At 40.5% G+C, this 14,558-nt stretch overlaps 1 protein-coding gene across 1 annotated transcript in view; it reads right to left on the bottom strand.

Annotated features, from left to right (window-relative positions):
* MRPL1 (mitochondrial ribosomal protein L1) overlaps positions 1–13,570 on the bottom strand; it is a 60,966-nt gene extending 47,396 nt beyond the window's left edge. The window contains exons 1-2 of the mRNA XM_065914498.1: positions 13,418–13,570; positions 7,858–7,969 (exon numbers count right to left, since the gene is read on the bottom strand). Of these exons, the coding sequence (XP_065770570.1) occupies positions 7,858–7,969; positions 13,418–13,448 (143 nt within the window). The 5' untranslated portion in view covers positions 13,449–13,570. The remainder of the gene's footprint in view (positions 1–7,857; positions 7,970–13,417) is intronic.
* Positions 13,571–14,558: the final 988 nt, after the last annotated feature.

Here is a 14,558-nt window from a genome sequence, read left to right on the forward strand (position 1 = left end):
CTCATGATTAGACATGAGTAGTATCATTAACTAAAACCAGAAATAAAGAAAGCAAAACAGGTTTCTTTCGAGGGAGGTAGTCACGGAGATGAGCTCAGTTTGGGGCAATAGAGAGTCTGAGTGTGGGGTTAGTTGCATCATTGGCCCCAATTCCTTATCTCCTCCCTCTACTCAAGTCCCTTTGCTAAGTGACTCTGCAGTTCCTCCCACTTAAAACTGCCTTGATTTGGTCACATGACCAGTAAGCCAATAGAATAAAGCAAAACTGACAGATTCTATGCACTAAGCGTAGGCCTTAAGAGGCTTCATCTGTTTCCACTCGTAAGTTTGTCTTTCTGCCATTTTCACAAGCACAAGCCTGGGCTAGCCCAAAGGTGGGAGGATGAGAGACAAGTGAACAACACAGCTGGCTCCACAGAGCCTCAGGCTAGGTTAGACAACTCTCAGCTGACCTGCAGATTCACGGAGGCACAGCAAGCCCAGCCAAAGTCACCGGAGACACCCATACAAACCTAGCTCGGATCAGCTCACAGACACGTGGGCAATGATAATCGCAGGGTGGTTTGTTACATAACAAACACCAACAAGGCGCTTACAAAATATCTAAGAAAATGTGTTCTACAGGTAACTGCAGTTAAGAGTTTGAAGCTAAGAAGACAGAAGTAGAGGTGATATGATATATTTTCTCAGCATTAATTCCAATCACACCTTTAATCTTTTAACCATAAACCCTTTAAATTAGGGAAATACTATTCTAGAAAGACATCTGGGTTCTGTGGTAGATAGGATTACAGCTTCCCAAATGTGGCCACATCTGCATAGCAAAAAGGACTTTGCAGATGTGATTATCTTGAGAGGATGCTGGACTATTCAGGTGAGCCCAATCTAATCACACAGTTCCTGAAAGCAGAGAAACCTTCTCCTTTCTCATCCTCATCTCACATCAATGGGAAGGAGAAATCTGAGCATGAAATGGACCCAATATGCCATTCCTAGCTTTGAAGATGGAGGAAGGGGGAGCCATGAGCTAAGAATATGTGTAGTTCTTGAAGCTGGAAATGGCCAGGAAACAGATTCTCCTCTAGAGCCTTTAGAAAGGACCGAAGCTCTGATGGCTCCTTAATTTTAGTCTAGTGAGATCCATATCAAATTCTGACCTACAGAACTGCAAGATGATAAACTTGAGTTGCTTTAAGCCACAAGGTCTGTGGCAATTCACTATGGCACCAATAGAAAACTTAGTAAGAGGTCCTATAAAATTTATGCAAAAGAAATGGATGACAGTAAAATGATATTTAAAAAAAAAACCTCAAAAACCAATCCAACATATAATTCCATGCTCACTTACAGCACTCAATGAATCCTTATTACTACAACTAATAATAGTATCCTCCCAACTAATGAGCAATTTGATAGAATAGCAGATAATGACAACACTCATTTTTAATGGGACACAGGTGCCCTACTGGACTGCCGACAAGTCTAAGTAGGTGCCTGAGTGGACAGATGCAACGTGCCTCAATACTATGTGGAAGTACACCACGAAATCCTGAACCCTTCCAAACTGAAGAAGTCACAGTTTATATTTAGTAAAAGAGTAGACTGGCCAATAGGTGAAGGAGCCTAGAGAGCCTGTTTTAGTAATAAACTATCTGAAATTAAAAAATGAATAAAAATTGTAGCTATAACCCACAGATTTACTTTACGTAAATACTGATTTCACCACTAAATTCTTTATCATGACTGAAGCTATCCATCTAATTTACAATTAGTAATATGAAGTTCCCAGAGACTAAAATGTGATTTTTAAATTAATAAATATTTGCAAAACCTGATAAAAGTCAGGAACATATAAAGAGATTGAGTTGAGTATACAGCAGTTTACTTATTTATGCCTTGGACCTTGTTTCACAAAATTTGAGATGGTTTTTTGAATGGTTTGAGATGGTTCAATGAAAATACTGTTGAGTTACAAATGAACACTTGTAAAAATAAACAAAGTAAAACATCATTGTTGTTGTTTAGCTGCTAAGTTGTGTCTGTCTATTTTGCAACCCCATGGACTGTTGCCCACCAGGTTCCTATGTCCATGGGATTTTCCAGGCAAGAATAAAGGAGCGGGTTGCCATTTCTTTCTCCAGACTATCATCCCGACCCAGGGATCAAACCTGCATCTCCTGCATTGGCAGGCGGATTCTCTACCACTGAGCCACCAGGGAAGCAGACGACGTCATTTAACATAGAGCAAAACAGGGTTCTAGGGAAACACTTTCTTCCAAAATTAAAAAAACTGCAACTGACTAAAATCTGTCAATAGTAATCAATTTTACAAACCTACCACCTGCTGTTTTCCTTGACCCTTCAAAAGGTGTAAATTTATTCATAAGAATCACATCCAGAAGAACTCTGTTTTTTATTCAGTATATAAGGCCCTATCTGGAGAACGTAAAAACTATGATTCTCAGGGAGTAAAATAATTGTATTGGAAAGGTTTTGGGGAAGGTAAGGGAGAAACACCTGGTAGTCTGAACTAGAGAGAACACAATTTAGCTGCAGTTACCCGGGTAACTAAACCACGCAGACCAAACGAGTCATAAGAGACTGTAGTCAGATAATAACTTTCTCCCTGCTTCTCCTGTCTCCTAACTCCGAGACCATGGAAGGAAAAACAATTCCATGGTCATACCCAAATAAAACAAGACAAAAAAAAATCAGTACTATAATAAAGCTCACTTCAAGATCCTTGAAGATCTGTAACCCTAGAGATCCAAGTCTTTTTAAGGCTGAATAAGTCTTTAATTTGAGGAATCGGGATGACAGTAGGGGACACACAACCTGGAGTCAAACTAAACTGAACTAAACAGAACTAAAGAGAAAATACCTAAGGCAACCAAGTAGGTCTAAAATCTTCCCACACTCCCCACTCCACATGTGTACAGCCAGGAGGGACTTGCCTAGAGCAGAGAATGAGAGAAAGGCAGGCAGGTAAGAAGAAAAAAAAAACTCAGCTAAACTTTTACTGCTAGTGTGACAGTTTAAACCCGAGAGATCCAGACACAAGGGAAGTTCACACTCACCCGTCTTCAGACCTCCACCAGGTCCTCCTAGGAAAGACTGGAGTAGGCCAGGAGATAGAAAGCCTCCTTCGAGGGTGCAGCCTAGAGAAGAACAGCCACTGCGGCCAGAAAGACAAGTAACCCTGAAGCCCTCTAGGGCAGGGGTCCCCAACTTTCTGGGATCTACAGCCTGATGATTGGAGGTGGAGCTGACGTAATAGCAGAAATAAAGTGCACAAATAAATGTAATGCACTTGAATCATCCTGAAACCAACATCCCCACCCCAAACAGTCGGTCCATGGAAAAACTGTCTTCCACGAAACGAGTCCCTGGTCCAAAAAGGTGGGGGACCGCCACTCTAGGGCACAGATAAATGAAAGAAGGGAAATGTGTAGGGAAATGAAAGAAGACGAATAAAACACTAGAAAGAAGAAAAAATACTAAAACTTCTATCCTTAAGGGAGGGTAGCACACAGTCCTGATCGCGATATCCTCTACCGATAAAGCTCCAGAAGGGCCCAGACACTGGGGCACAAGACCTTCAATAGATGCAGACCACGGGGGGAGAGGAGAGAAATATGGAGAAAACCATCCCCAAGGACCAGCGACACCGGGCCTGCTTAAGACAAAGGCTGGCTTTGGAAACTGAGAATCCCTTCCACACCCGTCACCAGCCAAATGAGCACTGAGCAATAAGCAACAGCAGTCTCCTACTAGGAGAGGAGCCAGGGTATGGACAGCAACCCCCTTCTGAGGCGCAGCGGCACAGCCGAGGCTCAACACTGAGCACGGAACAGGAGCAGAGGCGAAAACCCTTCCAGCAAGCCCGCCTCCACCCTAAGCACGAGGTAACAGTCCAGAAAGGTGATGCTGCCGGCGGTGACCACAGCAACAACAAAACCAAACCCCAGCTCAGCTTCCGACGGGACTGACACCACAGCTGACAGAAAAGGTATGTTCCTTTCCGGGCATAAATACTATGTACTTTAGCCTCCGCTGCTCTACACAAAGTATCTAGCCGTCAATAAAAAATTCTGAGATGCATGAAGAAGCAAGAAAAAGAATCTATTGTCAAGAGAGAAGCAGAGTCAGAGACATCACTGGCAAACCGTGGGGAAGAGAGGAGATTCAGAGTGACAATCTCAGGTCCATGATAAAAAATTAGCCAGGAAAAAACTATTTTTTTGTATATTATAAAGCCAACAAATTAAAAACTAAAACCACAGTTAGGACTTTCCTGGTGGCTCAGTGGACAAGAATTCTTGCCTGCCAATGCAGGAAACATGACTTCAACCCTTGGTCTGAAAAGATTCCACATGCCATGAAGCAACAAAGCCTGTGTGCCATAACTGCTGAGAACACGCGCTGCAACTACTGAGGCCTGCACACCTAGAGTCTGTGCTCCACAACAAGGGAAGCCCACACTATGTAAGGAAGAACAGTCTCCGCTTGCCACAGTAATTTTCCAGTTTCTTTTTTACCATGCATATTTCATATGCTACAGTTTTTAGGTGAGGGAAAACTCTTTTAAAGTTGTACTGAAATAGAACATGGGGAAGACATAAAATGAAAAATTTCTATAAAAGAAAATAACATTTAAAGAAAAAATAGTCTCAAAATAATCTATGTTCCTAACAAACAAATACTTCCACAAAACAGAAAGAAAAAAAAACAAACAGCTCAAAAGAAAAATCGGCAAAATGTACAAATCAGATATACAATGAAGAAAGACAAATAAAGATTGACGATCTCCAAAGTTGTTAAAAAATTAGGGCACTTTCACTCACTACTGAGTAGGGATGTAAATTGGTACAACGAATACTTTTAAATTCTCAACCAAAAAGAACCCATTTACTATTCAGACTCAAAGGAAGTCTCCTTTCTAGTAACATTTCTGCCTCTTCTTTCTTCATCCTGTATTCATGTCATTTACTTTCATGCCTCTGCACCACTGAAATACCTTTCTCACAATTTCCCTGCAAAATCCTATCTATCTTTCAAGACCCAGCTCAAACACTTCCTGCCGTATTCTCCTCCAGGAAGAATTAAATGACCTTTCATCTGTGAGCACACAGCACCTGGTCCATTCCTCCACTATAACAGTTAAGACATATTAAAGTTACAGTGCAGATATGTGTTAATTTATAAAGACCTCCTACTAATCACCAGTAAAAAAACAGGAATAGGATATAAACAGAAAACTGACAGTAAAGAAAGCATAAATGGTTCTTAAACAGATAAAAAAGACAAACAACCTCAATAATAATAATAAAACATAAATTAAAGCCATGAGGTTACTATTTATTATCTATCAAATTGTCAAAGTTCAAAAATTTTGATTACACTGTATACAGGAAAATAAGACATTCTAATAATACTTGCTGGTAAGGACATAATTGGCAAGATCTCTATGAGAGCAATTTGGTATTACCTATGAAAATTATAAATGCACAACTTTTGATTGAATTCTATTTCTGAGTTCATACTACAAATATTCATAATAACTGACAAGATCTATGTACATGATCCTTCAATGCAGGATCACTGGTAATAGCAAAAGACAAGTCTTTTGGAACAATAAGTGTGTATAAACAGGGGAATGATTAAGTAAAATTATGGTACACAGACCCAATGAAATATTATACCCATGTTCACTGCAGCCATATATACAATAATCAAGACATGGAAGCAATCTAAGAGTCCACTAATGGAAGGATACATAAAGAAAATGTCATACACACACACACAGAGGAATATTATTCATCCATAAAATGAATGAAACCTTGCCATTTGTGACAACACAGATGGACATTTCTCTTATGTTAAGTGAAGTAAGTCAGACAGAAAAACAAATATCATGTGATTTCACATATATGTATAATCTTAAAAGAAAAAAAAATGAACTTACAGATGAAGAAAACAGATCTCGGCTGCCAGAGGCAGGGCAGGGAGTGGGGTATAGGTGCAATAGGTGAAGTGGTCAAAAGGTACAAACTTCCAGTTATAAAATAAGTCATGGGGATGTAATGTACAATAAGGTGACTATAATTAATAATACTACAATGTAGAATTATATAATGTAATAATAGACTACAATGTAATATTATAATGTATGCTTGAAAGTCGCTGAGAGTAAATCTTAAAAGTTCTCATCACAAGGAAAAAAAATCTGTAACTCTGTATGGTGATGGATGTTAACTAGACTTCTTGTGGTGAGTATTTCCCAATATAGACAAACATTAAATCATTATGTCGCAAAGGAACGCATTTGAGTCAGTTTTGATGAGGTGAATGAACCTAGAACTTATTACACAGAGTGAAGTCAGTCAGAAAGAGAAAGATAAATATTGTATTCTAATGAATATTTACAGAATCTAGAAAAATGGTACTGAAGAATTTATTTACAGGACAGCAGTGGAGAAATAGACATAGAGAACAGACCTATGGACATGGGGAGAGGGGAGGAGAGGGTGAGATGTATGGAAAAAGTAATGTGGAAACTTACATTACCATATGTAAAATAGATAGCCAACGGGAATTTGCTATATGGCTCAGGAAACTCAAACAGGGGCTCTGTATCAACCTAGAAGGGTGGGATGGGGCAGGAGATGGGAGGGAGGTTCAAGAGGGAGGAGACATGTGTATACCACCTATGGCTGATTCATGTTGAGGTTTTATAGAAAACAACAAAATTCTGTAAAGCAATTATCCTCCAGTAAAAAAATAAAAGAAAATCATTATGTCACATATCTGAAACTAACATAATGTTATATGTTGATTTTCTCTCAATTTTTTTTAAAAAAATGACTAAAAGCTCCATCTGAAACAATCTCCAAGATACATTGTTAAGTTAGAAACAAGGAAGTAAGGTGCACAAGGGGTATAGTTAGATATGAAACTGCTTCCCTCTACTCACAACAATTCTGACACTAAATGTGTAGGTATGTCCCTCACAACCTCCAGTTACCCAATACGAGCTGGACAGCTAGCAATTCAACATGGTTCTGACACTATCTATCTGGATGAAGCACCAGATGCATTAAGCTAGTGAGTTCAGCAACCCAGAAGCTCTCCAAACCCCACAGTTCAGGGATTTTTATGGAGGCTTCATCACGGAGGCATGAGCAATTATGAATTCAATCTCTAGCCCCTCTCTCCTCCCTGGAGGATGGAAGGCAGGGTTGGAAGTTCCAAGCTTCCAATCTTAGCTTGGTCTTTATAGTGACCAGTCCCCTTTCAGGAGGTCACCAAGAGATGCCTCACTAGACAAAGAGATATGCCTATGACCCAGGAAATATTAAGGGTTTTAGGAGCTCTGTATCAGGAACTGGGTCAAAGGCCAGGTATTTTTGAAAACTGCTCTGCTAGCACCCCTATGAAACAGGAGATCACAAGGATTTTAGGACCTGTGAGACAGGAATTGCTGGCAGAGACAAATTTAAATACTTCTTATGTCACAAAATCCTAGCTCTGACACTGACTAACTCTGTGACCCTAGGCAAGTTACAACAATCTACTGGCGCCTTGCTCTCCACCTCTAAAAAAGAGCATAATAACAGTGGTTTCCACAAAATGCTGCTGTAGAGATTAAACTAGTTATTGAATGTCAGTGTTCAATACATATGAAGTATTATTATAATTAGTCATATCTCTCCTTCAGAACTTATCAGGCAAAGCAACAGAGATGTTAAATTTTTACAACTATATATCCTCGTACGTCTTTAAGGAACCCAGCATAATGTTTTCTAATCAAACACTGAAATGGTAGCAGACGAAATAACCAAAAGATAAAATACTTACTTCGCAGCAGCTGCGAAATGTCTGTTGGGCACTGGAATGTATGTGGAACAAGGATGGAGAGACGTCTGAGAAGTCACCTTGGAAAGACTGTGCCTTTGATGATGTATCAAGACTTAAAAGAAAAAACATGTAAAATATTAATATTCATCATTACATTCATTCTCAATGTTTCCAAAACAAAAATAGTCAAGATTTTGTGACTGTTAACCACAATCTTAAAAAAAGTGTAAAAATGGAAACTGCACTTCTTGAAATGAAAGCCAAGTAAACACATCTAATTGAAGAACTGTGTCCTCATTTATTTTTAACTGAATCTAGTTTGGACTCAACAGAATATGTTAGCTCTATCTTTATGGATTATGTATATGTATCCTGAATTTTTCTTATATTTTATTTAATTTTGCACAGATAATGCATTCAAGTTGCCCAATTACTTTTGAAAGATAAGAACAAAGTGAAGGGAACTGCCTTACCAGAAGTTAAGACTTGTTATGAAGCTATGGTAATTAGGGCACTTTGGTATTGGTACAAGTATAGAAAAACAGACTAATGAAACAATAAACAGCCCAGCAACAGACCTACGCACATATGGATATGGAAATATGATAGAGATGTTATCGCAAATCACTGGGCAAAGAATGCAATAAGTGGCACTAACCAAGTGATTATCAACAGGGAAAAGAGTATATTTAGATCCCTATCTCACACCATAAACATGCAAACAAATCTGGATGGACTAAGGACTTATATGTGAGTGGCAAAACTTAAAAGACTTTCAGAATATAGGAAAATAATCTTTACAACCTTTGAGGAGGGAACAATTTCACAAACAAAACCCAAAAGCACTAAAAAGTGACTCTGTTAGTGTTAAGAGCACTTGTTTATCCGGAGCCTATTACACAGAGTGAAGTAAGTCAGAAAGAAAAACACCAACACAGTATACTAACGCATGTATATGGAATTTAGAAAGATGGCAATGATGACCCTATATACGAGACAGCAAAAGAGACACAGATGTAAAGAACAGCCTTTGGGCTGTGTGGGAGAAGGCGAGGGTAGGATGATTTGAGAGAACAACATTGAAACATGTATATTATCATATGTGAAATAGATCGCCAGTCCAGGTTTGATGCATGAGACAGGGCACTCACGGCTGGTGCACTGAGATGACCCAGAGGGATGGGATGGGGAGGGAGGTGGGAGGGGGGTTCAGGATGGGGAACACATGTACACCCATGGCGGATTCATGTCAGTGTATGGCAAAAACCACCACAATATTGTAAAGTAATTAGCATTCAATTAAAATAAATAAATAAATTTTTAAAAAAGAACTCTTGTTTATCAAAAGATACTTGAAAATAAAAGACAAGCCAAAAACTGGGAGAACAGTAACACACACAACTGGCCTAAGTATTAACACCCAGAATATGTAAGATCAACCCAATTGAAAAATAAACAAAAGAGGTGAATCGATTTCTAACTGAAAAGGAAATACAAATGATGAATTATTATATGAAAAAATGTAGAGTCTCATTGGCAAGCAGATAAATATTAATTTCAACCACAATAAGATATCATTTGACAGCACTACTTAAGGCCTACTCAGTCAGATGGCCTGTCACAGACCTGTGTGCATGCATGTGCGTGCATGCTCAGTCATGTCCAAATCTTTGCAGCCGCATGGACTATAACTCCCCAGGCTCCTCTGTCCATGGGATTCTCCAGGCAAGAATACTGGAGTGGGTTGCCATTTCTTCCCTCCAGGGGATATTCCCGATCCAGGGATCGAACCCATGTCTCCTGCATCTCCTACACTGGCAGGTGGATTTCATACCACTGAGCCAGCTGGGAAGCCCACTCACTGTTCCACACCTTGCTTTTTCATGTAAAGGTATTAGAGCCCATTTTCACACGCAGATATAGATATACACACCTATTTATAAGAGATGTATATATACATATATATACACACATATATATAATCTCACGTATACTTTTCATAATGGTACATTCATATGTAAATATTACAGCAATAATTTCACATCACTTCATAAAGACTATGTTTTTAGAGCTAAAAAGTACTACACACTGTGGGGTTGTATCATGATTTAACCAGTGACCAGCCATTAGGTCATTTACAATATTATGCTATTATAAACAATCCTGCAGTGAATGACCTTGTACAAACACCATTTTGCACACAAGTAAGTATTTCACAGGATAAATTTCAAGATGGGAATGTGCTGGATCAAAGGATATGAGCATTTGTAATTCTGACAAATACTGCTCTCTGCAATAACAGTGCCATGCAGTCACCAACAATGAAAAGGTTGCCTATTTCCATACACTCATGCCAACACAGTCTGTTACCAAATGTTTTGGTCTTTTGTCAATCTAGGAGAAGAAAGCTGGTATACGGAGTTTATTAATTTGCATTTCCTTAAGAGTTAGGCTGAGTACGTTTTCATGTGCGATCATCTATAGCTTGTGTTGAATTCACTCAAACTCCATTTTTTCAATTGGCACTCCACAACTAAGTTTTCAAGTAAAATGACTGTTAAAATCCAGAATCTTAAAATCCATTCAAGAGATACACTGAGAGCATGTAAACTATAAGACCTGTCTACACATCAAATGAATTCATTTCATGAGTTATGCGCAGAGCACTGTGCGTGCTGAGGAGCGCCCACGTCCTTCCTGTGGTCTACCAACCCCTATGTGAGCTTGTCCCTGCCTGTCACTCCAAACCCCTCTCTAACCTCCTCACACTGACCCTTTTTTCAGATCCCTGAATCCCTCCAGTCCCCCAGATTAACTCCTGCCTTAGGGTCTTTACATTTAATGTGACATTTGACTGGGATGCACCAGCTCCAGACCTTCCCCTGGCCTTCCCCTGATTATTAGCTCAAATGGCATCACATGCCTAACAACTCAATTTCATCTCTAATATCCCACAACAAAGTGCAAGTACAGGAAAACCATCTAAACTGTGAATTCTGTGAGTGTATGGAAATGACATCAGAAACAGTCTAGGAGACCTGTTTATCATTGGGAATTCTTTGTGGCACAAAGGGCTTTAATGGCTAGGGAAAAAAAGAGAAATAGACTAAGGAGATTCAGTTCCTGCCCTCCAGAATCTCAAATTGAGTGGGCTATGTTGGTATGCAACTCTCTAGGAGGAGATCCCCCACATTTTTAAAGCCAGCTATCTTGAAAAATCACATATTACCATATGTGAAGGAAAAGCAATTATCCACTCACAATTTGGCAAACACTTCAAAAAAATAATTCTAACTGTATTAAATAAAAACCCAATAACCTTGGCAGGATCCTCAAAATAATAATTCTCTTGCATCAATCGCAACCTGCTATAAAATAATCAACCACTACTTTCAAGAATCCCCAGTCATGACAACCAGAAATTAAAATTTTCAACAGGTATCAAACTGCCACAGACTAAGGAAGAAACCAAACTACAAAAACACCACTACTTAAATAGCACTGTTCATTTCCCTGGTGGTTCTCCTGTCAATGCAGGAGACACGGGTTCTATCCCTGGGTCAGGAAGATCCCCTGGAGAAGTAAATGGCAATCCACTCAAGTATTCTTGCCTGGGAAATCCCATAGACAGAGGGGCCTGGCGCGCCACAGTACATGGGGATGCAAAAGAGCTGGACACGACTTAGTGGCTGAACAACAGAGAAATAGGAAGATCCCCTGAAGAAGGGAATGACTACCCACTCCAGTATTCTGGCCTGGAGAATCCCATTGACAGAGGAGCCTGGCGGGCTACAGTCCATGGGGTCGCAAAGAGTGGACACAAATGAGCAAGTCTTTCACTTTTGCACTTCAATGGGAAACCCTCTGGGTAAAAGGAATTGAGAATCAAGGGGAAAGTTGGTTGTAATTTTAAATAAGAAGGTTAAGGTAGTAGGCCCTTTTAAAAAGGTGACATTTGAGCAAAGGCTTGAAACAAGTAAGAAAATCAGTAATGCAAATACCTAGAAAAAGCGTTCCAGGCCCATTCCACTTGAGAGAAAATGTCCTCCCAACAAAGGAATGTTTTTGGTGTGTTTATGGAACAAAGAAGCTGCTGTGAGTACAGTGAGTAAAGAAGAGAAAAATGAGCTCAGGGTGGTAAACTGGGTGAGTGGAGGAAGGAGAAGGCAGGTACCAAATGACGTGGAAGACCCTAGGTCGGTGCTGTCAAACAGAGGTATAATGTAAGCCACAGGAATAATTTTCTAATAGCCACAATTTTAAAAGAGGAAAAACAAAAAGAAACCAATGAAGTTAATAATAAAAATTAACATTTTATTACAACCAATAGCCAAAATATTATCATTTCAACATGTTTTTAATATAAAAAAATTGAGATATTTTACCTCTTTTAGTACCATGTCCTCAAAATCTAACATTTTTAACACACTCATGTGGATTAGCCACATTTAAAGTGCTCAGTCACAGATAACAAAATGGACAGCACAGCTACTGGTTATTCTAAAGACTTAAGACTTAGAAAAATGGGGAGGTTTTGAGGAATTCTGAGCATAGGAGCAACGTGATTTGACTTATGTTCTTAAGAACCAATCTGACTACTTGTTGAGGGTAGATTGTAGAGAAATCTAGGTCAAGGGTGATAATGGCCTGGAAGGTCCTTTCAGTGAAGTAGTGAGAAGAAGCCAGATTCTGGATTTATTTTGAGGGTAAAACCAAAAGGATCTCCCAACTACTTAATGTGAAGTGTGAGGAAAAAGAGGAGGAGTCAAGAACATTCTGAGGTTTTGTGTCTGGGCCACTGAAAGGATGACGTTCCCATCAAATGAGATGGGGAAGACTCCAGGTCGTGACCATGAGTTTGATTCTAGTTAGGTGCTGATTAGATATACAATTGGCGATCTAGAATAGAGAGGAGTTTAGGAATCTACAGTTCAAGTCCTTACTGTAGATTATTTTGAGAACCATTAAGTTACAGACAATAGTCAAACCACAAAACTTGAATGAGATCACCAAAGGAGTGAATTCAGATACAAAGACACGAGGATGAAGGATGGAGAATCCTGGCTCCTGAGGCATTCCAAGGTATGAGACTGGAAACGTGAAGACGAACCAGCAAAGTAATGTCACAAACGACAGACGAGATAAAAAGGAAGTTAAGAGAGTAAGGCATCCTGAGAGCCATGAGAAGAAAACGTGGCAAGGAGAGAATGATAACCTTTGATTCCAACTCCTTTTCTCCTCCATCCCCTCAGCCCACATCTCCAGTATCAGAGACAAAACCATGTCTCTGCCTCCTTCCCTACGGCGGCTGGAAGAATGTACATCCCCCTCCCACTCCAGTCCTAGAGTGGACAGGTTCAGAAAGGAGTGAAAACCTCTATGAGGTCGCTTTTGAGTAGCAACGACTCTCTGGAGAACTTAGAGCTCAGAAAAAGTAGAGGCTTATCAAGCCCCCAGTGCAGACCCGCACGTAGGAGCGCTCGGCTTGCACTGCGCAGCCACAGAAGACCCCGCGGCAGAACTATTTCTCCCCGCAAGCCCAGCTGACCCTCTGTTTTACCTCTACCGAGACATCTTACGGCCGCCGCCATGTTAACCACTCCGGATTGTGTTGACGAAATTGGTCCCACGCGTCAACATGGAAGAAATTTACAAAGCGTTCCCATCCGGAAATGGCTGGGGAGGAAGGGATTCGAAAGCGCAAGAGGAAAGGGGCGGGAACCAAAGTAGACTTGCGAGCCTGCAGAGGCTGGGCGGGGGAGGGCGGACAGCAGGGTGCCCCGTGGCGGTGTTCCCGTCAGTCAGTCCTTCGTGCTGCGTAGGGGCCTGTGCTTCGTGGTTCCGGTTAGACAGTTCAACCTCCTTCAGGGAAAATCTGCCCTTCCTGGAAAATGCGGTCCTGTTGGCGATGCTCCAACTATTTTATTCCTTTTTATTTAATTTATTTGATTCTGCAAGCGTACTTAGAACGGTCATTTTAATAAATTGTGAGAGTACCCAGGAGAATACGAAAAGCAGAAAATCTGGAGAATCTCACCAGCTGTCACCACCACATTTCCAGACTTGTAAAGACTTTTTAAAAATTAGCCAGGCTGTGTCCCACTCACTGACAAACTCTTTTTAACTCGTCGCAGGATCAGCGTGGTTTTAAGGTAACCTGAACTTTAAGCAACTGTCAGCAGTAGTCCCCCTGCTGACAAACCATGCCGTTAGGCTCAATCGACTAACAGGACGACAAATTTATATAACACTTCTAGCTTTAAAATGGCAGACCCGAGACCCACGCACAGGTTATTTGGACTGGGGGGAAAAAAAATCGGCATCCTTTCCATTACGTCACAGCTGACGGTGTGGCTTATCTAAAACAAATCTGATCACGAATTTTAACACTTTCCAGTTTAAATAAAACCCTCTCACGACTACCTCGAGCTCGCTTCTGGCCTCCGCCTACCTCCCCGGCCTTAACGCCCTGCCAACAGCCCACCACCCCACCCTGACTCCGACCCCCAACCCCGTACACACACCCGGTTTCTCACTTCCATGTCTTTGTTCATTCTGTCCCCTCAGCAACGTCCTGTATCATATCACCTAGGTAACTTTTTGTGTGTGTTTTTTTAAATTAAGATTTCAGCTCAGGCTCTATTCACTGATGAAGCCTCCCTCTTCCCTTCCCAGGATGAGTTGTGGCCACCTCTTCCAGG

This window comes from Muntiacus reevesi, chromosome 22, assembly GCF_963930625.1.
Source record: "Muntiacus reevesi chromosome 22, mMunRee1.1, whole genome shotgun sequence".
Classification (NCBI taxonomy): Eukaryota; Metazoa; Chordata; class Mammalia; order Artiodactyla; family Cervidae; genus Muntiacus; species Muntiacus reevesi.